The 27,218-nt window shown below is 41.9% G+C and overlaps 1 protein-coding gene across 4 annotated transcripts in view; it reads right to left on the bottom strand.

The window, feature by feature from the left end:
- Nucleotides 1–27,218, bottom strand: part of mgl (low-density lipoprotein receptor-related protein megalin) — a 729,243-nt gene that overhangs the window by 74,374 nt on the left and 627,651 nt on the right. For all 4 annotated transcript variants that reach the window (XM_080281751.1, XM_080281752.1, XM_080281753.1 and 1 more), the window contains 9 exons: nucleotides 26,707–26,881; nucleotides 23,361–23,585; nucleotides 22,232–22,773; nucleotides 15,289–15,496; nucleotides 14,661–14,921; nucleotides 13,547–13,730; nucleotides 12,022–12,203; nucleotides 11,221–11,441; nucleotides 7,145–7,368 (listed from right to left, as the gene is read on the bottom strand). In XM_080281751.1, coding sequence (XP_080137877.1) covers nucleotides 7,145–7,368; nucleotides 11,221–11,441; nucleotides 12,022–12,203; nucleotides 13,547–13,730; nucleotides 14,661–14,921; nucleotides 15,289–15,496; nucleotides 22,232–22,773; nucleotides 23,361–23,585; nucleotides 26,707–26,881 — 2,222 coding nt within the window. The remainder of the gene's footprint in view (nucleotides 1–7,144; nucleotides 7,369–11,220; nucleotides 11,442–12,021; nucleotides 12,204–13,546; nucleotides 13,731–14,660; nucleotides 14,922–15,288; nucleotides 15,497–22,231; nucleotides 22,774–23,360; nucleotides 23,586–26,706; nucleotides 26,882–27,218) is intronic.

Genomic DNA, 27,218 nt, shown 5'->3' with positions numbered 1-27,218 from the left:
ATATCAATACATTCCAGTCCCATCCTTTCTCTCAACTCTTCAGTCGAAATCCTAGATCACTCAGGCCTCACATACAAGGTTGCACTACACATCCGTCTGATTACTCTCATTTCAGTGTAATAACCAGACTGAAACTGAACAGATTAATCACTGGTTTGGCTGGGATTTGAACTCAGGCCCTTACACTTCATATGCGTGCACGTTACCACTGAGCCAAAGAGAGGATCCCTGCTTTGCCTCTAAGCAACACGGGCTTTTATACACTCCGTTACATCACTCTTTTCTTCCCTTGGTGATTAATTTGGTCAGTTTCATGCACACATGGTAGCATAGCTCATTGGAGGCCACCAATGGGGGCGCTGCGAACTACACCGGACAGCTCACCCCCCCCCCCCCAGAAGTAAGGCTGTCAACAACACAACATCATCGCCCTCAAGGCCTTGCCTCACATCCCACACCGCTGCCAACCAATGTAATAACCAGACTGAAACTTAACAAATTAATCACTGGTCTGGTCGGGATTTAAACTCAGGCTTCATACACTCGCACGTTACCGCTGAGCCAAAGAGAGGATCCCCACTTTGCCTCTAGGCAATGCGGGCTTCTATACACCCCATTACATCAGTACGTATAAGCCTACAAATATCCTCTTCCTCTACTGCCCAGGTCTCACTACCATGCTGCATTATGCTCCTAACACACGCTGCATAAAAAGATCCCTTAGCATGGAGGGAAACCCCTCTCAGTATCAGGAGAGGCAACAGCTCCCTGAACTTCCTCCAACCATTCCTTAATTTAGCCACAGAGCCCCACTTCCAGCTCATGACATGTTCTTCAAATTAAAAAACTCTTCCACACATTCAAGAGACTCACCAGCAAGATCAATTCTTTCATGCCTGACAATCTCCTCGACACACCATACACACAAAATCAGTATTATCTCAAAGTCTATCTCTAATACCACTACATCACTTATGCACCCACTGCACAAGATGGAGTTACTTTCCACACCTTTGTTGCAAACCACACATGGCCACTTTCCCTCTGCTTTAACAGTTCTGCCACCAATCCTACACCCACTGCAAACTGACTTAGGACCTACACACAGAATTGCTATGGAAGAGTTGTCTGTCTTTGCTTTATGTTACCACCTCTACCAAGTGAATTTTGGGGGCAAGAAGAAACTGGCAACTCCTCTGGTGTTGGCGGGAGGTGATGAAACACTCAGCATGTCAGTGCTTGCCCAGAAGTGAGAGTGGGGGTATATGTTCCCATTTGCTGCAAACTTGCACCTCCCTCTTTTTGCATATGCATCACTGTTTGCCCTGTTATTTTCCTAGAGTCGAGTTGTCATGCCTGGAAAGTACTGCTCAAGGGATGAGAGGGTCCGTATCATTGCATGGAGGCAGGATAATGTCCCTGTCAACATGATTTGTAAACGTGCTGGATGCGCAAAGTCGACCATCATGAAGATTCTTGCTGCAGCACACGGCCTGTCACCTGATGTCATACCAGAGCACAAGCATGGCGGTGGAAAGAAGAGGACAACTTCCAGAGGTACAGATACGCTTCTGAAGAAGGATGTAATCAAGAATCCTCGACTGACAGCAGCGGAATTGAAGAGAATGCATCCCTAGCTGTTACAAGATGTCTCAATTCGAAGGAGCTGGGTATGCCAAACCGCACCGCAGCCAAGAAACCGCTTCTCACTGACCGCATGAAGAAGCAGTGCATTCGGTTTGCCAAGAAGTAAGCACACTGGACACTGAATGAGTGGATAAAAGTTATGTTTACCAATGAAAGCACATTTCAAGTGTTCCAGGTGTATTCTACCAAGGTTCGTCGCCCTGCCTCCCGTAGTCAATATGACCCTGCTTACACGGTGCCGACTGTTAAGCACCCACAATCAGTAATGGTATGGGGGTGTTTCTGAGATGAAATGGGAAGGAGAGGCCTCTACTTTAGAACTTGATGATGAATGGTGCCTGGTACATTCAAGTTCTGAAAGATCATTTGTTCAACTTTTTTGGTATTCATGGGGGTGACCTTTTCATTCACGATTCAGCTTCATGTCACAAGTCAAGAAAGGTGACAAAATAACTTCAGGATAATCGGATTGAGGTCCTCGACTGGCCTGGCAACAGTCCGGATCTAAATCCAATAGAAAACCGGTGGGCAAAGTTGAACAAAATCATGACAGAGAAGAAGACACCCAATCTGGACAATCTCAAGATTGAACTGACAAATGTTTGGTGCAAAGAAATGTCCTCAGATTACTTTAGAGATCTAAGTGATTCCATGCCAAAATGCATCCAACTGGTCCTGAAAAACAAGGGAAACATGATTTCATATTAATGAATGGCATTTCATGAACAAACATTGTGATATACTATGATTTCTGTGTTTTTTAATACCTTGTGGGGGGAGGTCCTAAGTCAATTTGCAGTAGCTGTAGATAGCATCACTTTTGTTTTATCCACATTACTTTCAAACCCTTGTGTCCTATTTTATCTCTCCATCCCCTAAGCTTTCCTCCACCTCCCTTTCATTCTCTACAATCAACACCATGTCATCAGCATATGACATCTCCCATGGAAGTCCATTTCTGATGTCATGTGGGAGAACTTCAAGCACCATGACAAATAATAAAGGGCCCAAGATTGATCCTTGATGCACACCAACATACACAGAAAACTAATCACTCAGATCTCCATTCACTCTCACCTGGGTGTGACCACCCACATAAATAGCCATAACCACCCTAACCAGCCACTCCTTAATCCCATGCTTTCTTACTCCCCACTTTACTGACTCCCTAGAGACTGTCAAAGTCCTCCAGATCAACAGAAATAATACTCAGCTCCCTTTTTTTTCTTATATAGTATATTTTTCCTGAAGCAGTTGGACAGTGAATGTGGTGCCAGTGGTCCCATTGCTTGGCATTAACCCAAACTGCATCTCATCAGTGTTCACTTTTACCCTACTCATACCTAGTATGACTCTTTCCATTATCTTCATAATCTGGTCCAAAAGTTTTATGCCTTTCTAATTTTCAGTGCTCACGGCATCACCCTTCTCCGTGCATACATTTACAATCACACTCTTCAGCAAGCCATCTGGGACAACACACCCAAGTATAATCACATTTATCAAATCAGTAACTAAACCCACTCCTATATTTCCTGAGGCTTTCAGCATTTCAGCAGTTTCCCAGACACACTATACATAAACTAGCTATATACTATGTACAGTATACAAGAAGGACCCAATTTATGATGTTCAAATTTGACAATCTTCCGTTTTAAACACCATCTCTATCTATCTATGTACAGTATAGCCCGATGCCCTAATCCCTCAAAGGGTGGCTGCAGACAAAACACCTCCAAGTCGCTCTGTCACCCACCATTTGACTGCTCTCCCCCAACTCACTCCCCCTTGCCTCATATACCTCTCAACTCCATCCCTCCACTTCATCCTCGGTCTTCCCCTCCCTCCACTGCACCTACATACACCCTCTTAGTCAGTCTTTCACTCTCCATTCTCTCCACATGTCCAAACCACCTCAGTGTATTTCTCCTAATCTTCTCAACCACATCCACATCCACCCCACAATGTTCCTTCACTTCTTCATTCGTCAACCTGTCCCTCCATGTCACTCCACATGCTCCTCTAAAGTAACTCATTTCCACTGCTCTCACTCTTGACTTGTTCCCCTCTAGAAACATCCATGCCTCAGTTCCATATGTCAGGGTAGGGATCACAATACTATCATGCAGTGACTTCTTAGCTTCCATATTCACCTCCCTATTACTCATCACTGCATTCAGTGAACCAACAACTTTCCTTCCCTGCTGTACCCTTTCAAGCACTTCATCCCCAAAAGTTCCATCCTTACTCATCACACTACCCAAGTACTTGAATGCACTCACATTCTCCATATCCTCACCATCCAACCTCACTCTGCATTCTGTGACTTCATTCCTCTCAAACACCATAACTTTACTCTTGTTTACATTAACTTTCACATTCCTCTTCCTATTCACAGTCCCAAATTCATTCACCAAACCTTGCAACTCCCATTCATCTTCATTCAACAATACTGTATCATCAGCAAACAGCAACACCGGAATCTTCCACATCTCACCCTCATTCATTAGAGCCACCCCCACATCCACTGCCCTACCTTGCACCTCCTTTGCAACCCCATCCATGTATAAATTAAACAGCCATGGAGACATCACACATCTCTATTTCAGTCCCTCATTTAGATCAAAGAACTCACTCAGCTCACCCACACTCGCACCTTAGTCCTAGTTCCTTCGTACATACTCTTCACAACACTCAACAATTTCCCTTCCACTCAGTATATTCTTAATACCTTCCACATACCTTGCTTATCTATTCTGTCATAAGCTTTCCCCAAGTCCATGAAGGCAGCATACACTTTCTTTCCCTTCTCTAGATACTTCTTCACTAAACATCTTGGAACAAATGTCTGATCTACACACCCTTTTCCCTTCCTAAACCCCCTTGTTCTTCTCCAACTAGCTCCTCTGTCATATACCTAACCCTATCAATGAATATTCTACCATATATTTTTCCAGCCACACTAAGAAGGCAAATACCCCTACGGTTACCACATACTTCTCTCTCCCCTTTTCCTTTGTATAAAGAAGCAATTATACCTGATTTCCAGTCCTCTGGAACCCTTCCCTCTTCCCAAGCCAATCTACACAACTTCGATATGCACTCCACCTCAATCTAACCCCCATACTTCAGCATTTCACCAAACACTCCATCAATTCCTTGGGCCTTTCTCATCTTGATCTTCTTCATTGCTTCCTCTACTTCCATCCTACTGATCTCTCCCTCCCTCTTCTTATCTCTTCTTCTCCCAGCCATTCCCCAACCACTTATACTCGCACTGCTGCCACTCTCTACACTCAACAAATCCTTAAAGTGCTCCTTCCATCTCCTCAGTTTCTCTCTCTTCTCCACCAACAATCTATTTTTCCCATCTTTCACTCCCCTACTATTTCCCCTTTCACACTGTCTTACTTTCTTTACCTCCTTCCAAAGCAATTTCTTACTCTCCCTCCATTTTACACTCAGATTCCTCCCAGACTCTTCATCCACTTTCTTCTTACTCTCCACCAATCTCTTCACCTCCCTTCTCCTGCTCACATATACCTCTCTCTTCTCTCTCTCATCTTCTCCCCTACCTCTACTCGCTAGCCATTCACTATATGCCTTCTTCTTTTGTTCCACAGCTCGTTTCACTTCATCATTCCACCATGCTGTCCCTTGCACACCCCTGCATCTCCTCCTCACTCCACAAACCACACTCTGCACCCATCTCTTCCATGAATATCTTACATACATCTTCCACCCCTTCCATCTGCTCTAACTCATATCGTCCCAATCTTTCTTCTGCTGTGTTCTTATACTCTATCATTTTCTCACTATCTTGCAACTTTTCCACTCTTCTCACAGGAGCTGTTTTCTCCTGTCTTCCTCTTCGTCTCTTCACCCATTTTCTTTGCAGCCTTACTTTAGCCATCACTAAGTGATGGTCTGAGATTCCATTCCCCCATCCTCTCCACACTCCTGCATCCAACACTTGTCTTCTCATTCACTCATCCACACACACATAATCTATCATTGCCTTTTGTTCAACAAGTTCACTGTCCATCCTCCTAATGACTCTTCATGTATACTTGTGGATCATCTTATGCCGAAAGAAGGTGTTGGCTACTGCCGACCCCTTACCAGCACAGATGTCCAAAAAAGCACTACCATTCCCATCTACTTCAGCTGGCAAATCCCGCAGACCAACCACTCCATCAACTTGTACATTCCCAACTTTGTCATTCGTGTCTCCAGTCAAAAACTCTCTCTCGCTCCTCTCAAACGTGTCCATACGTACTTCTACACTTGCCCAAGACACATCTTTCACTCTTGCCACTCAGTCCTCTGTCGGCACATACGCACATACAATTGCCCAAGCTTGTATACATACTTTCATCCTCACCCATACAATCCTTGCACCCACTGTTCCATTTTAAATATCATGTCCCAAATAATGATTAGCCCATTGCAGTGATAATCACAAGGTGGAGAGAAAAAAAAAGTGAAAGGTGCACAAAAAGATCATTAGGTGGCTTTAGACATTAGTTTAAAGTGGTTATGGACTTCAGTTTGGTTAGTTTTGGATTTGGGGCAGGTTCCACTGAGTAACAAGCCAAATGGTTTCCTGTACACCAGGAAACCATTTACTACGCTCGGAGGTAACCATATAACCAAATTTTGGTACCTGGTGGTTTAGTGGGTAATTATTGCTCTCCAGTCAGACTGAGCCGGTGAAGGTTTATATCCAAGGGATGGTTGGGGTTGACTGCTCATGTAATGCCACTCAGGGATGAGTGAGACTGGTCACTCTCATCTTAAATGTCGAGACCAACTACCTAGCCCCGGGCTCCTATGTTCCTCTTGGGGCAATGTAGAATTGGATGATGGATGGATGTTAAAGTTACATGTGAGCAATGCTGGTTGGTCACCTGATGTATCCCCAGTGAACCCACATTATAACTGTCCCGGTTTACAATCTTTCAGTTTACAGTTATGTTTTCTGCAACACATCATAATCATATATCGGATCCTGTCTGTAAACTATATGGCCACATTGTTATATCAGTAATAAAGCACATTACAAGAAGACATTAAAATTAACAAAGTATATGGGAGTAGAAGTGTTTATGCAATGACAGGTAGAGCTAAAATGACAATATCGGACAGCTAGTTCTCTGCATTTGTCATATATGGCAACCCTTAATTGGTATTGGATCTAAGATTGTTTGGTTAGCTCAAAAAGTCTGTCAAAGATGAAATTTGGTAAATGGAGCTTTACTGTATATCTGATTTAATATATTCAACATTGTTAACATCACAGAACTGTGGGCCTTGTGCTGTAGCAGAGCTGCACTTGATAAGGGTTGGTTGCACATGAGTGGAGTATCCCATATAAAAAATCAGCTTTATGTGAGCAGATACACCTTATACAACAGTTTATTGTAAAACTTCACTTATAGGCATACAGATCTATTTATGTTTCCTTTTTTCACACAAAACATAAATGAACACTTACTGCACTTATGTCTATCATCCTCGTCAGATCCATCAATGCAGTCATTATCACCATCACATATGTAAATCTTTGGAACACAATTTCCATTGTCACAGGTGAAAAGGTCCCCAAAACATGTGCGTCCCTCCTGTTCACAGTATTCTCCTGGTTCATCGGCACCATCACCACAGTCGTCATCACCATCACAGTGCCATGTTCCAGGGATGCAACGGTGGTTTGGGCATCTATAGAAGGGAAATGTATGGAGGTGCTTCATACAGTGCAGTACATATTGGTTTCATAAATGAACAATTTACAAATACTCTTCATGCTGGCAGCCCTCATTAGGTCAAGTTTTATTTTAAAATATCAATACTTTATTCATACACCTAGTACTTTAAACTGGAGGGAACTGGCAAATCAGCTTTAGAAGTAAGACTGGAACTTTAAGAGGGCCTTATCCAGCAATTGACTGCATACATGATTTAGAAAAGTATATAAAATATGGTGACTTATAACATAAATTTAGTGTACAGGGAGTTGATTTAATGCTAACAATTTCTGGTAAGTTATCTATTAAAAAAAAAAAAAAAAAAAAAAAAATCATCATCATCATCATCATCTGGACCTCCTTTCCCACCCTAGGGCAGGATGAGGAGTAATAATCTCCAGACAGCCCAAATTTGCCCACTCCAATGGGCCATGCTTCCATTCACTCATCATTCAAGCCCCCGGAATCCTGGCTTTATCTGATACACCAAAAACATTCACCACGTTCTGTAGCGTCACATAAACGTATCCGATAGAGTCAATCCAGACGCTGTCAAGTTAAAAAGGGGTGCCAAATCCCTAATCATGTGCTTCTCCTCAAAATATTCATCCAGCCAGCTCGATCTCTTGTCAGTCCCCAGGCCTCACCGACTTCCAAACCTCTCTTCCACACACACTCATCCACCATATCCCTCCAACTCCTCCTTGGCCTACCTCGCCTCCTCCCTCCTTCATTTTCGCTCAGATATACCTTTTTCACCACTCTGTTGTTATCCATTCTCTCCACATGACCATACCATCTCCGTACACTCTCTTTGATTCTGGTGTCCACAAACTTCCTCACTCCACATCTTTCATGAATCACATCATTTTGTATCCAATCCACTCTCTGTACTCCATATACATTCCTCAGCAGTCCCATATCCACTGCTCTCACTCTTGACTTTTCATTTTCATGCCACATCATAGTCTCACATCCATATGTTAAAGTTGGCACTAACACTCCTTCATGTACGCTTTGTGCAGCTGCAACACTCAAGCCTCTGTTTCTTATCAAGGCCTTCATTGCACCAGCTATTTTTCTTCCTTGTGCCACTCTACTTTCAACTTCTTTTGCACATTTTCCTCTCTTTTCTCTCAATGTACCCAAGTATTTGAACTCTCTCACTAATTCCAGTCTCTCTCCATTCACTGTAACATCGCATTGGGTGTCACCTTCTCTCTCAATAACCATCACTTTACTCTTTTCTACATTTACTATCAAGGCATGACACTCACAGACATCACCAACACTCTGCACTGGTTCCTGTCCGGTATTTGCAAGCAGTACTGCATCATCAGCATACAACAAATATGAGATATTCCATCCATCACCGTTCATTACCAACGCCATGCCCCTCTCCATTAATCGTGTTTTTACTTCTCTCATCACCGCATCCATATATATATTGAACAACCATGGGGACATCACACAACCTTGTTGCATGCCCACACTGATCGTGAACCATTCACTTAGATGCCCATTAACCCTTACACATGCTTCTTTACCATCATAAAAGCGATTAATGGCACCTAGCAGCTTATCATCTACACCGTACATGCGCAAAACCTCCCACAATCCTTCTCTGTCTACTTTGTCGTAGGCTTTTTTCAAATCCATGAATGCCATAAACACCTTATAGTCCTTCTCACAAGCCTTCTCCACTATCTGTGTCACTGCAAATATTCGATCCACATATCTTCTGCCACTCTTAAAGTCACCCTGTTCATCACTCACTAGGACTTCTGATATCTCTCATACTTTCTCTATAATATTTCTTCCATATACCTTCCCAACCACACTCAGTAAACTTATGCCATGATATTCCTTGCACTTACTTCGCTCACCATTATTTTTGTTCAGGGGTACAATCACAGCCTTTTTCCACACTGCTGGCACAGTTTCACTCATCCATGCCTTCTTACATATCTCCAACAAGCACTTCATTCCACTTTTTCCAGTGCACTTAATTATCTCTGCATACACCTCATCAACCCCAGGTGCTTTCCCATTTTTCAGCTGCTTCACAGCACTCTTCACCTGTGGGAGTGTCATGTTTCCTGGCACTGCATCCTTCTCTTCACACCCCCCAAACCATTCCTGTTTACAGTGGCTCTGCTCTCTCTATTCCCATTCATCAGGCTTTCAAAATATTCTTTCCATCTGGTCCTTACTTCATCCCCATGGGTTAATAATCTACCACTTACATCCTTCACATCTTTACATTTCTTTCATTGTTCAGTTCTACATTTCCGCACCTCTTTCCAGAATAACTTCCTATTTTCAGAGTAGTTTTCATTCATTTTTCTTCCTAGATCATCATTTACCTCCTTCTTTTTCCTCTTCACTAGTCTTTTTGAGTGCTTCTTGCTCTCAGTATATTCGGTTCTTATATCAATTGAACCCCTGTCCTGTAACCACTCTAGCCACTTCTTCCTCTCTTCTTCCAATGCTTTCTTTACCTCTTCATACCACCATGCTGTACCTTTCTTCTTTGTTGTTACTCTTGCCACACCACACACCACTTTAGCATTCCTAATTAAGCAATCCTTATATGCATTCCCCAGGTGTCCAGATCCATTTCATTCCAGTTCACTGATTCTAACTCCTCCCCTACTTTGGTTCTGTATTAATTTGCCATTTCTTTGATCCTCAGCTTCTCGACTTTCAGTCTTTCTCCCTGACTGCCCCTCTCTCTCCTGGTCCACCTCACTCCTCTCAGCTTGATCTTGCATTACACAATCATATGATCTGACAGACCTCCACATTGTCCTCTCACAGCCCTTGTATCAGAAACCATTCCCATCATCGACCTCTCTGAGTATGTAATCAATCAGGCTTCTTTCAACACGATCCCTGTTCCCTCTATACCATGTTTATTTGTGTGCATGAAATACAAGTTACAAATGCACGACCTCCTTTTCTGACATATATCCTTCAGTCGCTTCCCATTATCTTTTTCTCCTGGTACTCCACTACAACCCATTTTGTTATCCTCAGGACCAGTGCCTACTCTTCCATTCATTTTGCCCATTACGATCACTTATAGCTCCTAGGCATTTCTCCCACTGCTTCATCCAGCTCATCCCAAAACCTGTCTGTCTGTCTCTCACTCTTGTCCTTACACGGTGCATATGCTACAATCACCGCCACTTTCACCTTCTCAAACTTGAACTTGACATACATACACTCTGAGCTGACACATTTGTAATCTCTCATTCCATTCTGCCACACTCATCAACAAGGCAACTCCTTCCTTGCATCTTCCTCACCCATTCATGTCCGATCTTACACATAAAACATCCTCCCACTCCTCCACTTCAAACCCTTTCATCTTTGTTTCACACAATGCCATCATAGCATATCTCGCACTCTTGAACACATTCACCACTTCCACCCTCTCTCTTTCCTCATTCACACCTCACATTCCACATGGTCATGTGAGTCTGCCCATTTGGTTGGGGTCCTCGGCAGGTATTGGGCCCTCTGAGGCTCTCTGAAAAAACAGCCATGATTAAGTGATTTTAGATAGGGGAATCTGAGGGACACTTAACCCATCCGAAAACCCTGGTTATATGGTTATCACCCAGCATAGTACAGTATATGGTTTCCTGTGTACAGGTAGCCATCTGGCTTGTCATTCAGTGTACAGACCATAAGGCATCCCTACACTGAGTGAGTGGATGATGGGCACCCCCATCCACCATCTAAAAAAAATAATTATGGAAAAGATGGTAAGTTGCCGCAAACATTAACCTGAGGCAACAAACATAACTTCTCTGTTCACCTGAAGCTGTTGGGTGGACAGGAGCGGCCAGAGCAATGTAGCAAATCTTCATCTGAGTTGTCACCACAGTCATTATCTCCATCACATAGCCAGAAAGGTTCCACACAGATTGTGGTGTTCTCACACTTCAGGTGATTTGGGGGGCATGTCACCTTTGGACAGCGCTCACTTGTCTCATCTGATGTGTACTTGTCTTTGCAGTCATTTACGCCATTGCATAACTGGAAGATAATACAAAGTTTTTGAGTACTTAGCATTAACAGGCTATACAAAACTTAACTGGTGCTGCGCATTTGCTGGATACTTTACATTATCTGACATTTCAATATACTGTAATATTTATGGCATTTTTTTGATCTTGAAAACCATATGAAAAGATAAACAGGGAAGGATATTGGAAAGTTTTACATATGTAGGGCCTGGATGGAAAACTGAATGCTTTTATGATGGTAGTGAAGCATAACTAAAAGTATGTAAATGTGCTTTCTTTTCATTTACAGCTTCTGACAGTATTGACTCAACTATAGTTAACACTCATGTTTCTGCATCTCTACCTCAGATGCATTAAACTGTCTGGTGTTAGCCAGAGTACAAAACTTGAGTTGAAAACACCATAAAAAGGTGAATGGAAATAGCATTAGCATACTCAGGTTCCTTGTGACTCACTCTCAGTTGCATAAATAGTAGTCATCTGGTGTTAACTAAAATTAAGTACAGTACTGTCGATGATGCCCCATAAGAGTTAAACTTAAACTCAATATAGTGTAACTACATCAAGAACAAAGTCGTAATTTATGTCACCTGAGACATAGGAATACAACGATGGTTTGCACAAGTAAACTCTCCATCAGCACACGGAGGATATTCACAACCTTCCTCATCCGAACCATCACCACAGTCATCCTCGTGGTCACACTTCCACGTGGAAAAAATGCAACGCCCATTCTTGCAACGGAATTCACTAGGACTGCAGGTGTGGTATGCTGTTTTGGAGAGTTATGAGACAGATTAAACAGTAGCAATGGAATCCGCTAGGGCTATAACTGTGGTATGCTGTTTTTGAGAAATATATGGGCTTGAATAATAAGCAATACTTGATCAAACTATAGAAACCATGCATATAGTGACAGTATAAGACTCCAAATTAAGCAAACTCTACTGGTGTTTTCCTATCAAAATAAAAAAATTACTCATCCTCAGCCATATTTTGTAACTACTACTGTACTGTATTTGGAATACAGTATTACATACCACTCTGTTCTTGGTTAACTTAGTGAAATGGCACCAGGATGTCTAACCTTCAAAAAAAATTATTACTCCAACTGGTCTAGTACCGGTATTTCTTTTTAAAATGAACAGTATTGCAGAAATGTACTGTACAGAAGCTACTCATCAAAAAATATATATACTGGTATATTATTAGGATGCCATTTAAGAAATTAGTGTTTAAATCCAACTATTTGATATAGTTGGAGAAAATTAAAATATCTTTTTCAGTGTCTCTAAGTCTACTTAAGTGACTACCTGGTAAGGTTCTTTATTGCATTTACATATGAGTGGGCAATTAAGGCGCTCCAGTCGGATTGAGCCTGTGCAGGTTTCTATCCAAGGGGTGGTTGGGGTTTATAACTCACGTAATGCCACTCACGGATGAGTGAAGCTGGTCACTCTTATCTTTAATGTCAGGACCAACTTGTCTTGCCCCGGGCTCCTGTGCTTCTCATAGCACAACACAGGATTAGATGATGATGATGAAGATGTAAACATTATACGAGTTTTCTGTCCCCACTCAATAATCACACTTTACTCTGGTGCGGTAGTTTAACCAAGCTATAAGAGAACACTTAGGCTGTATCTACAGTGCCCTAGCATATTATCAAAATATCATTTTGATGCAGTGTACACTGTACAACAACTGAGCAAAATATCATTCGGAGAAAGATTCTGTTGACACTGGTATATGACAAAGTATGCAACATGGTTAATAAAATGAGTTGTATCTAAAGTATATTTCTCACAGATATGACACAAGTTTACAGTATCACTTCCCTGTATAAGATAAACCATACAAAGTGGCATTCTGGAATAGACGGTCAAATAAGAGATGAACATGAAACATCACACTCTCTTGGAGCTGCTTGCTGTTCTTTCATAATGAACTGTATTTCAGAAAAATGATGTCGCCATCAGTGATGTTCAGTTTCATCCAAGCAGATTATAGTAAATATCAGTACACTTTTATATGATACTATATGTCTTCAAAAATACAGTATAATACTAGTCTCATTAGAATATAACACACTGCATTTACATAATGGATACTTACTACAATAGTTTGTGTCCTCATCAGAGTTGTCCCCACAATCGTCTGAACCATCACATGCCCACAACCGAGAGATACATTTCCCATTTGCACAGTAAAACTTGTTTGCATTGCAGGAATAATTCTGCGGTACGCACATCTTGTTTTCATTCACCAGTTTTAGAGTTGCATTACACTTGCACTCCACCTAAAATGAATACATACATATTTTACTGTTGGGACTGCACAGTACTTTATTACAAAATGATATTAGCTACAAGATACATTTTTATTGTTTGGACTGCTCAGTACTTTATTACAAAAATGAAATTAGCTACAAGAAAGTATATTATCATTTGCATTCATTCTTTCCACTCCCTTCATCCTGTGGGTGACTCTACACTAAAAGACAAGCCAAATGGTTTCCTGTGCACCAGGAAACCATTTACTATGCTGGGTGGTAACCATATAACCAAATTTTGGCGCCTGGTGGTTTAATGGGTAATTATTGCGCTCCAATCGGATTGAGCCGGTGAAGGTTTATATCCAAGGGGTGGTTGGGGTTGATTGCTCATGTAATGCCACTCAGGGATGAGCGAGGCTAGTCACTCTCATCTTAAATGTCGGGACCAACTGCCTAGCCCCGGGCTCCTACGCTCCTCATGGGGCAATGTAGGATTGGATGATGGATGGATGGATGGATTTCCCAAACAGTAATTTAGAGGGATACATCTTCAACTGGATTACAGTAAAAATGTGGAGTCATTCAGACACAGTGCAAATATACAGTACATGGAAAATGTGGTATGTATCAAAAAGTTTCATACTGATTCTTAAATTAATGAAAAATGTACATCATCAGGATAAGTAACCTTTTGGTCCGGTCTCATTATAATATTTAATTTTCAACACATGCAGTAAGTCTTTGGTAAATGTTTCCTTTTTCACCACTCTCTTTTTGTAATGAGCTAAGTCCAAAGTAGGTTACAGAAAAAATGCTTCTTAAGAGTTCCATTGCTACCAATAAAGCAAATGTGCCAGTTTCTCTCACCCTGGGGTATCAGCTAGAAGGAATAAGTTATGGTATTTTGGAACAAACACCAAATATATAATGAAGACTCCTTATATATTACCCTACCTTATTATCAGTACTGGGATGACATGACTGGGCACATCCTCCATTATTTATCTCACACAGGTTGGTCTCACATTTCTGACGATCTGCAGAAAATACATGAATGTCTCTTGGAGATTCTTCTAATCGCTTCACCATCTCCACCATGTTGCCTCCTGTGTACTTGTCTGCTCGGAACACCCCACGCAGCTGAAGGTCTGTCCAATAAATGTAGTGTCCATGGACAGTGATGGCGAAAGGGTAGATTGTTGCAGAAATCAACACCTAGGTTGGAGAAAGTGACAGATATCAAATGACAGAACCTGGGAATAAAAAGAAAAAAAAATGTGACTCTACCTTTGCTTACCAATACATCTGAAGCAAAAATGAATAATGAGGGAATTCAATTAATTAGCAGAAAGAAAAAATAAGAAGAAGAAAATTCATCTGCTAGTAGCAAAATGACAAAAAATAAGATTAAATGAATTCAGCCTCTCCTAAGGTTATTTATATAAAATAACAAGTATGCATTCTCACACACCATCAATATGGCAGATACATCTGAATTAAGTCAAGGCTTAAAATTTTTATCAGTACACCAGACAGCCATAACTTGAAAAAATGTAATATTAATCAGTCAGCTCATACTAACCTCTCTGTTGGTTCCATTAAGATAAGACCTTTCAATCTTTTCCTTCACAGCATCGGTCCAGTAAAGCATCTCATCTTCATAATCAATAGCCAGACCACTGGGCTGTGAGAGATCGTCAATTATAATTTCCTTGAATGAACCTGCCATCGTGGTGCGGTAGATTTTACCAGCTGTACCAAATCTCCCCCAGTCAGTATAGTACATATGCCTGCGAAGGTAATATCATCATCATCATCATCATCAAGTAAGCATTATCACTATCAACATCCTATAATTTTTTCCTACACAGGGAGTTCTTCCTCATTTATCCTTTATCTCACTGGCATAGTGAGTAAGTGATAGCTCTGTATACATCTGTCTGCACATTGTACAGTCCATCTACTCAGGCTGTAACTTTTGAAAAGTCTTGGCTGAGTAACCTCATGTTTTATACGTTGCTATGGTAGTTATTGACCATAACCAAGTTGAACTCAAATACAAGTCACTGGTGGAAGGTCAAGGTCACTAGAATGAACCAAAATATGTATCCCACCAGGTTGCTGGCATCTTGAGGGCATTCTAAATAAAGTGGGCTCACACAGTGTGCGAGAGATTGGGTAGTCCTGGTCCTCGCGCAGTGTGAAATCACTCACTGAGAATACGTAATCTTATGGGAAAGATAACATATGGGTGGTACCCCTCATACCTTGACATTTTATGGTCCTTAGAGACATAATAAAGGTCAAATTTTTCAGACATTGTACTACAGATATATCTACAATAACAAAAATATGAGCAGTCACCTTAACAACAGTAGACAACAGGCCTGATGGACTTAAATAACAGGGGTTCTGAGACAAGGCAACACTTACAGCCCCGCACTCTCCGCCGCACCTTCCGCCGCACCAACACTTCCCTCCACAGACTCCTCCTGAACACCTTCCCCAGGAGCCTCTAACTCACTCAGTTCGGCCAGAAACCTCTCAAAGTCCAACGCTGACACATCTGACATTGCATCCTCTTCATCCTCAACAGGAACAGGATCAGACGATGTAGCTGGTTTTCACTAACTTGAGCCCGCTGTGTGTAACTTGTAATAAGCATCTGTCTTCTCCTGTTTATTTCTTGCCTGTGCCTGTCTGTGTAGAAACAGAAAACTTTGTCAATACCAACAAGAACCTCCTCCGTTCTTTGGTTGCTGACTTCCTGTTCCTTCACCTCTTCTTTGAGCTTATCCACGGCAGCAAGGATCTTGCTTATTCTTGACATACACAGCTCCATCCTGCCCTGCATCACACTAGGCTGCTCAACTTGACTCTGCCTGGCGCTGGGCTCTGTGTCAGCCTCGTCCATCTGTTGCAAGACTTCCTCGGGAGGCTGTTCCTAGTAGCAGCGTGCACTTCCCGTATGTCCACCAACGTAACATCCTCGAAACGTGGTAGAGCTTGTGCTGCTGTCAGTGTTACTGCCTCAGCCTCGGCCAGTGGTTGAATGGCCATCTTGTGGTTCGTGCATAAGTGAGGCACGAGCAGTCGCCAAGCACGGTTCACCATTGCAGGTGTTATTGGTGCCATGCTTGTAGGAGAAAATCAACCGCATCCTTCATTGTGAAATGATGCCAAAATGCCTCAACAGTCAGGTAACCTGTGGTGGGTCGGGAGACGGCTGTGCAGTAGAATGCCCGGGAATTTCTGCGCATCAACATCACGACACGTGATGATGGATGTGTTGTGTGGGGGGGGGGGGGTTGCGTACTAATGGAAAATGGTGTTTTTGAGCCATTCCTTGCCTCAACCTTGTGTTTTGTGAGGTTGGCTCACGCATTCAAGGTTTTTGGTTATTAATTTTGGTCACTCGAGCACAATGCGATATGCGGACTCTGAGCTCGCGCAGTAGGTAAGCCCACTGTAAATCTATTTTTGTCCTGTAATTTTTTTAGATGTTCAAGCATAAACACACACAAACAAGCTTCCAAATATATAAATTAACAAACCATGGTCACTGGAGTTCTCTTTCACCTTCAGCAATGTAGGTGGGAAAAAAAAAATTAAGTTGCAGCAGCTTTCAGCAGAGCTCAGTAAAATTAGCAATACATTCATTCAGTCATTCCTTTAGCCATTAATCTTGTCTGTTTACAGAACAGTATTTCATTTTTAATACAACATAATTATTCTATTCCGTTCAGGAACCACTGTTTGCAATGAAGGTGTTTATCTCCACTTACCACTTCTTTTCCATGACAATACATATTTTACATTATTCTCTCTACTGTTAAGTACTTATTTTCAGGTCAAACAAGAACTCTCACTGTGTTAATTTCTTCATCATCATCATCATCATTCGGACCTCCTTTCCCACCCTAGGGCAGGGTGAGGAGTAGCAATGTCCAGACAGTCCAAATTTGCCCAGTCCAATGGGCCATGTTTCCATTCACTCACCATTCAAACCCCCAGAATCAATGTTCTATCTGACACGCCAAAAATGTTCACCATGTTGTGTAGCTTCACATACACACATCCAACAGAGTCAATCTGGATGCTGTCAAGTTAAAAAAGGGTGCCAAATCCCTGATCATGTGCTTCTCCTCAAAATATTCATCCAGCCAGCTCAATCTCTTGTTAGTCCCCTGGCTTCACCAACTTCCAAACCCCTCTTCCTCACACACTCATCCACCATATCTCTCCACCTTCTTCTTGGCCTACCTTGCCTCCTCCCTCCTTCAGATTTGCTCAGATACACCTTTCTCACCACTCTATTGTTATCCATTCTTTCCACATGACCATACCTTCTCAGTACACTCTTTTCAATTCTGGTGTCCACAGACTTCCTCACTCCACATCTTTCACGAATCATACTATTTTGTATCCTATCCACTCTCTGTACTCCACATACATTCCTCAGCAGTCCCATTTCCACTGCTTTCACTCTTGACTTTTCATTTTCATGCCACACCATAGTCTCACATCCATATGTTAAAGTTGGCACTAACACTCCTTCATGCAAGCCTCGTGCAGCTGCAACACTCAAGCCTCTGTTTCTTATCAAGGCCTTCATTGCACCAACTACATTCCTTCCTTGTTTCACTCTACTTTCCACATCTTTTGCACATTTTCCTCTTCAACAGTTCTACCCCAGTATTTGAACTCTCACCAATTCCAGTCTCTCTCCATTCACTGTAACATTGCACTGGGAGTCACCTTCTCTCTCAATAACCATCACTTTACTCTTCTATATTTACTCTCAAGGCGCAACACTCACAGAAATCAGCAAAACTCTGCACTAGTCTACCGAGTTCTTGTCCAGTATTTGCAAGCAGTACTGCATCACCAGCATACAACAAATTTGAGATATTCCATCCATCACCATTCATTACCAATGCCATGCCTCTCTCCATTACTTGTGTTTTTACTTCTTTCATCACCCCATCCATATACAGTATATATTGAACAACCATGGGGACATCACACAACCTTGTTGCATGCCCACAATGATCGTGAACCATTCACTTAGATGCCCATTAACTCTTACACATGCTTCTCTACCATCATAAAAGCTATTAATGGCACCTAGCAGCTTATCATCTACACCGTACATGTGCAAAACCTCCCACAATCCTTCTCTGTCTACTTTGTTGTATGATTTTTTTCAAATCCATGAATGCCATAAACACCTTATAGTCCTTCTCACAAGCCTTCTCCACTCTCTATGTCACTGCCAATATTCGATCCGCACATCTTCTGCCACTCCTAAAGCCACTCCGTTCATCACTCACTAGGACTTCTGATATCTCTCTTACTTTCTTTATAATAATTCTTCCATATACTTTCCCTACCACACTTAATAAACTTCTGCAACGATAATTCTTGCACTCACTTCGCCCACCTTTATTTTTGTACAGAGGTACAATCACAGCCTTTTCCACACTGCTGGCACAGTTTCACTCATCCATGCCTGTTTACGTATCTCCAACAAGCACTTCATTCCGCTCTGTCCACTACACTTAATCATCTCTGCATACACCTCTTTAACCCCAGCTGCTTTCCCATTTTTCAGCCACTTCACAGTGCTCTTCACCTGTGCAAATGTCATGTCTCCTGGCACTGCATTCCTTCTCTTCACACCCCCAACACCAGTCAAGTTTACAGTGACTCTGCTCTCTCTATCCCCTTTATCAGACTTTCAAAATATTCTTTCCATCTGGTCCTTACTTAATCACCATGGGTTAATAGTCTACCACCTGCATCCTTCACACCTTCACATTTCTTTCCACTTTCACTTCTACATTTCTGCACCTCTTTCCAGAATAACTTCTTATTTTCAGAGTAGTTTGCATTCATTTTTCTTCCTAGATCGTCAATTATCTCCTTCTTTTTCCTCTTTGCTAGTCTCTTTATGTGCTTCTTCTATCTGTCTATCTGTTGCCAGATGCCTCAATCCCGTTTGGGGTGGCCACAAACAAAACGCCTCCACGTCGCCCTGTCCCCCGCCATTTCACTGCCCTGCTCCCAACTCACACCCTCCTCTCTCATATACCTCTCCACCCCATCCCTCCATCTCATCCTCGGCCTCCCCCTCCCTCTTCCCCCCTCCACCTCACTCACATACACTCTCTTCGTCAGTCTTTCACCCTCCATCCTCTCCACATGGCCAAACCACCTCAGTGTGTTCCTCATAACGCTTCCTATCACATCCACACCACCACGCTTCTTGCTCTCAATATATTCATTTTTTTTTTTCAACTGAACCCCTGTCCTGTAACCACTCTAGCCACTTCTTCCTCCCTTCCTCCACTGCTCCCTTAACCTCCTCATACCAACATGCTGCATCTATCTTCTTTGTTGTTACTCTTGCCACACCACACACCACTTTAGCATTCCTAACTAAGCAGTCTTTATATGCATTCCACAGGCTGTCCATATCCATTTCATTCCAATTCACTGATTCTAACTCCTCCCCTGCTTTGGACCCGTATTCACCTGCCATTTCTTTGATCCTCAGCTTCTCGACTTTCAGTCTTTCTCCCTGACTGCTCCTCTCTTTCCTGGTCCACCTCACTCCTCTCAGCTTGATCTTGCATTACACAATCATATGATCTGACAGACCTCCACATCGTCCTCTCACAGCCCTTGTATCAGCAACCATTCCCAGCATCAATTTCTCTACGAGCACGTAATTAATCAGTCTCCTTTCAACACGATCCCTGTTCCCTCTATACTGTACCATGTTTATTTGTGTGCATGTTTGTGTTTGAAATACGAGTTACAAATGCATGACCTTCTTTCCAGACACATATCCTTCAGTTGCTTCCCATTATCATTTTCTCCTGATACTCCATTACAACCCATTATGTTGTCCTCAGGACCAGTGTCTACTCTTCAGTTCATGTCGCCCATTACAATCACTTTATAGCTCCTGGGCATTTCTCCCACTACTTTATCCAGCTCATCCCAAAACCTGTCTTTCTTTCTCTCACTCCTGTCCTCACACGTTGCATATGCGACAATCACCATCACTTTCACCTTCTCAAACATGAATTTGGCACATACACCTCAAGCAGACACATTTGTAATCTCTCATTCCACTCTGCCACACCTCATTAATTTCTTGACCATATAAAGCTGTGGCACTGCCACAGCAAAAGTAATGTGATACACAGCTTGCCGGAGAATACAGTATCAGATTAAAACAGGAAAATATTCTGCCTTACACAACTCCCGTATTTCTTCCATTTAGTTTATTTACTGTGTATGTAAGCAAAGTTGAAAGAAAAGGTGTGGGTGGCTGAAAAGAATATATGATATGGTGATATTAGAATGCAACCTAAGGATGCTGCAGAAACAAAACACTGTATCAACATCAACTACTGGTAATCATAATCATGATGATTAGTCTCTGCTTGATCACCATCCATGGCTGAAAAGAATATATGGTATGGTGATTCGAGAAAGCAACTCATGGATGCCAAGAAAGCAAAAACTAATCATCAGCTAATCCTAATGATGATAATTTATCTTTTGCTTCATTTGCATCCTTTCTCACATCACCATATCATGCAATCTTCTTTTCAGCAGGCCATATTTTTTCCTTTAATGTCACTTCTCATACAGTAAAGTTTTTGCTACCTAGCAACTATTTCCCATATCCAGCATCATACAAAAAGCACTTGCACACTCAGTTTTATGAGCATTCTTACTTTATACCTGCATATATATTTCATATTTTACCTTTTGTAAGCAGCCTAAACACCAGCAGTGGAACCTTCTAAACCGTGGTTTTATGGTACTGAGCGCACGCCTTGATTTGAGAATTCCGCGATTTAGAAATAACTGATCTTATGGGGGAAATTACTTATGGGTCTGTCATCTCTGAAAAGTTGCCTCCCTTACCCCTAAACCTACATCAGACTGGTCACAAGTGAACACTAAGAACCTTCATGCTTCGTGTGGAAGGGAAGTGCTGTGATTGGCTTACAGTAAGTGCTATGCTTGAATATGACCGGTTTGGTAATAACCACGTATGACTACTATTAATTTATGCCCAAGTAGACGCATGGACTCGAGGAAATTGTGGCACGTATTACACGAGGCATCGTAAAAGCAACACTTTTGGTGACTGCATCCGCGAATTTTGTGTAGATTCCATGATGTTGGGAACCTGCATGATGTTGCCGCATATTATGAATCTGCTATTAAGAAATGCAAGATTTAGGAGATTCCACTGTATAACTGCATCATATACATTTCAATAACACACATTTATAATTTCTTATATTCATCCCATACTTTTGCTGTAAACCTACACAAGTAGTAATCGTACCTCCTTCGTGATAAATATATAAACTATGGCAAACGAAAACTTCAGTTCAGCACTAATGGCAGTAACAAGGAAAGTTTGGAAGAATGTAAGGCAAATTATGTTAACAAAGCAGTTTCATCAGTTACATCAGTAAATGGCTAAAACGTACCCTCTGCATGGATCCAGTACAATGGCACGTGGGCGTTCCACTTGAACAATCATTACTATGTGGGACCCATCAGAATTCATTGCATAAATACTGTTGTTTGCAGAATCTGTCCAATATATTTTCTTTGATGTCCAGTCATATGCAATGCCTTCAGGATTGATGCGTTGATCAAGAATGACAGATATGTCATCTTTGGATGGGGAGGAGCTAGGTAGTTTAGCAATTTTGGTGTCAGGTCTAATCTGAGTATAAACCAGTTGCTTATTGGTATAATCAAAGTCAATCCCAACAACATTTGTCAATTCACCAACTGTTTCAAAAGGTATGGTGTTGCTCTTTGGCGTAAGTGACAAGCTGCGAATTTCTGTTCTTGTTGTGAAAACAAGAAATTCTTTAGAATCCTCACAGGTTCGCTTGTCCTCGGCTAGAACTCCTGAGGCACATGCACATGTGAATCTGGCAATGTTGGGCTGGTCAGCAGGGAAGGAGAAGCACAATTGTGCACAACCACCATTACCTAGTCTTGTGCATGGAGTGTCACCCTGCAAATAAATAACAATACCTGTATTGTATAGTGATTACCTTCTTAATGCAATCATATCACTTGTCAGATTGTTTCTGATGAATTTATAACTAGTGATGAAGGGTAAAACAATTAAAAATATGGCACTGCATGAGATTTTATAACTGTCACTCCTAGCTTTACGTTATAATATTGAAACTTCAAGAGTACTGGTAATAAACTAAAAGTTAAACAACAATTATATACCCACTGAAACATGCATGCTGTATCAAGTAGCTGCAGAAGCACTGTGTTGTGACTGCACAGTAAATGCATGAATAAGGTGACAAGATGTTGGAGTATGAATATAGAGAAGAAAGCACCAAGAGGGAGACCTAAGATGTTCTGGTAACGAGGTCCTACAATATGACCTCAGGATTAGAGGATACCGTCAGAGATCAAGAAGAATGGAGAGCTGTCATCAGATGACTGATGCTCACATATGCATGCATGTTAAAGAAAAGCTTAAAAAATGAACAAGTTAGAAAACTCTTGTATAAAACTGGTAATTTAAAGACTGAAAATCAAGGTAAAAAACACAGAAACATTCCACATACTCACACTAACCTTTGAAGGCTGATTGCTGACATCAAAGATGGCAATGTCCCTCAAGCTGGCCATGTTTGACTTAAAACGCTCTGGCTGCGTGGTGTTGCCTGGATACTTGGAGGCACGGAATATTGTGGCAAGGTTGCGGTCAATCCAGTACACATGGTTGTTGTACAGAGCCAGGCCCATGGGGTTTGGAAGATTTCGGCGGATGAATTGCCTGTTCCCACCATTGAAGCTGACCTGAAATTAGTCATAAGCATAAATAACATTCCAGAATATATATAGATACTTTTTTAAATAACAGAACAGAGGAAGGAAAAACAAACGAATAAAAAAATAATCCATACACCAGATTACTGGCATCCTCCATTCATAAAATATCTGTAAAAGTTGGACTTAAACAGCTGTAGGTTGAAGTTTTGGGGGAAACAACTCTGGGGAAGCGAGTTACAGAGAGATGCAGTTCAGGGAACAAAAGAATTCTGATAGGCAGAAGTTCTGCAATATGGATGTGTGACATTCCAGTCACGAGCATTACCAGTTGCCTGTGTAGCATGAGGGAAGGCGTGGAGAGGTGGCACAGTGGACGCAACTTTGTCTGAGCATTTGCCATAAAAATGTCTGTAAAATAAGACAAGGGAGGCCACATTCCTTCTTACTTGTAGGGGAGGTAGTTTATTTATAATAGCAGGGTTATTAATAATTCCAACAGCTTTGTTCTGAATTTTGTCTAGTTGTTTTAAAGAAACCTCTCCACATCCATTCCACAAGGGTGAGCAATATTCAAGCAGAGAGCACACACATTTAAAAATAATGAAACGAACTACCAGTAGCTACTGGTGAACCATAATCAATACTAATGATAAGACAGTATGGTAAATTTTTCTGTACAGGAACAGCTCGTGGCAAGAGATAGCATGAGTTCTTCACTACCATATCATCACATACAACTCATGCTTAATAACCATCTGACATTTTTTCCTGATTGTCTTCTGGCCAACAAAATATCTACTGTATTCATCGATTCCCAATAGGTATTCATGCTGATATACCATCCATCCATCCATCATCCAATCCTACATTTCCCCAAGAGGAGTGTAGGAGCCCGGGGCTAGGCAGTTGGTCTCGACATTTAAGATGAGAGTAACCAGCCTCACTCATCCCTGAGTGGCATTCCATGAGCAATCAAACCCGGCCACCCCTTGGATATAAACCTTCACTGGCTCAATCCGACTGGAGCGCAATAATTACCCACTAAACCACCAGGTGCCAAAATTTGGTTATATGGTTACCCTCCAGCATAGTAAATGGTTTCCTGGTGTACAGGAAACCATTTGACTTGTCACTCAGTGTAGAGTCATCCACAGGTAGAAGGAAAAGGAAAGAATGAAGGAAAGAAAGACAGAAGAGAGACTGTAAAGTCACCCATAGGCAGAAGGACAAGGAAAGAATGAAGGATAGAAAGACAGAAGAGGATGGAAGGAAAGAAGGATGGAAGAGAGGAAAGGGCAGACACCCATGAGCAGCAATACACCAAGTGAGTGGATGGTATTGCTGCTCTCGGGTGTCTGCCCTTTCCTCTCTTCTATCCTTCTTTCCTTCCATCCTCTTCTGTCTTTCTATCCTTCATTCTTTCCTTGTCCTTCTGCCTACGGGTGACTTTACACTCCCTCTTCTGTCTTTCCTTCCTTCATTCTTTCCTTTTCCTTCTACCTGTGGGTGCCTCTACACTGAATGACAAGCCAAATGGTTTCCTGTACACCAGGAAACCATTTACTATAATGGGTGGTAACCATATAACCAAATTTTGGCACCTGGTGGTCTAGTGAGTAATTACTGAGCTCCAGTCGGATTGAGCCGGTGAAGGTTTATATTCAAGGGATGGTTGGGGTTGACTGCTCATGTAATGCCACCCAGGGATGAGTGAGGCTGGTCACTCTCATCTTAAATGTCGAGACCAACTGCCTAGCCCCGGGCTCCTACGCTCCTCTTGGTGCAATGTAAGATTGGATGATGGATGGATGGATGGTATATCAGCATGAATACCTATTGGGAATCGATGAATACAGGAGATATTTTGTTGGCCAGAAGACAATCAGGAAAAAATGTCAGATGGTTATTAAGCATGAGAAGTGTGTGATGATACGGTAGTGAAGAACTCATGCTATCTCTTGCCATGAGCAATATACATGTCCAATTAACCTGGGAGTCAAGTGGAGTACTCTTCTTGGTTCATTGGCCATGTAGTGGACTGAAATCCTACAGGGTCATGATCTAATTCTCCCTTCTGACTTGGTTAACTTGTCATTGTTTCATTTGGGTTATTACACTTAAGTCTTGTATGCTCATAAAAGCAAATGATGATAACAAGATAAACTATATCTATCTACTGCCAGATGACTTAATCCCGTAAGAGCTGGCCACAGACAAATCGCCTCTATGTCCCCCTGTCCCCCGCCATTTCACTGCCCTGCTCCCAGCTCACACCCCGCTCTCTCCACTCCATCCCTCCATCTCAACCTTGGACTCCCCCTCCCTCTGCCCCCCTCCATCTCACTCACATTTACTCTCCTTGTCAGTTGCTCGCTCTCCATCCTTTCCACATGGCCAGAACACCTCAATGTGTTTCTCCTAATGCTTCTTATCACATCCACGTCCACACTACAACGCCCCTTCACTTCCTCATTTATCAGTCTCTCCATGTGAATCCACATTCTCCTCTGAAATAACTCTTTTCCACTGCTCTCACTCTTGACCTGTGTCCCTCCAACAAGCTCCAAGCTTCACTTCCATACATTAAAGTTGGTATCACAATACTGTCATGCAGTAACTTTTTCACTTTCATGCTCACTTCCCTGTTTCTTATCACTGCCTTCAAAGAACCAGCAACCTTTCTTCCTTGTTGCAACCTTTCAAGCATTTCACCTTCTAAACTTCCATCCTTACTCATCACACTACCCAAGTACTTAAATGTGCTCATATTTTCCATTTCCTCCTCATCGAACCTCACTGTACATTCACTGACTTCACCTCACTCAAAGACCATAACTTTACTCTTCCCTACGTTCAACTTTAGATTCTGTTTCTTACACATTCTCCGAAACTCATTCACCAAGCCTTGCAGCTCCCGTTTGTCTTCACTTAGCACAGAGTCATCTGCAAACAACAGTACAGAAAGTTTCCACACACTGCCCTCTGTCATTAGGGCCACCCCAACATCCACTGCCCTACCTTGTATCTTTTTTATACCCCATCCATATACAGATTGATAAACAATATTTGAATATGAGTAGAATGCTAAGTAGGGTACATACTTTCAAGCGAGAGAGGAAAGACAACAGCCACTGGGTACGGTACTTACCTTACTGATAGCATCCAGTGCAGAGTCAACCCAATATACATCATGCGTAAACATATCAATGGTTAGATCACGTGGGTTGCTGATTCTGGAGGTCACTATAGGCTTCCAATTGCTGCCATTAAGGTAAGAGTAGCCAATCATAGGGAACTGTCCGTAGTCAAGCCAGTACAGGTATCTAGGGGAAGTTGATAAAACAGTAAAATGCAGTAAATCTTTTTTATATGTTACCCTTTGATGTTCTTTCTTGCTATTAAGACCTCAGTAAATTAGAAAAGATTGCAAATTATAGATCAGTTGCTGTCTATGAATCTGACTTGCCAGTTTCTTCCAAAATACAGTACCAGTTGTATGAAAAAAGTCAGGACACACTGGGTCACACCCCCAATCTCTATATATATATATATATATATATATATATATATATATATATATATATATATATATATATGTCATAATGTACTGAGGTAGACCGCTATAAATAATTCATCATCATCATCCGAATCCTACTTCCC

Source organism: Coenobita brevimanus, chromosome 91 (assembly GCF_032717465.1).
Source record: "Coenobita brevimanus isolate Jiangsu-jjx chromosome 91, ASM3271746v2, whole genome shotgun sequence".
NCBI lineage: Eukaryota > Metazoa > Arthropoda > Malacostraca > Decapoda > Coenobitidae > Coenobita > Coenobita brevimanus.
Note: the sequence above shows the minus strand (reverse complement) of the source record. Positions and strands in the feature narration are given on the sequence as shown.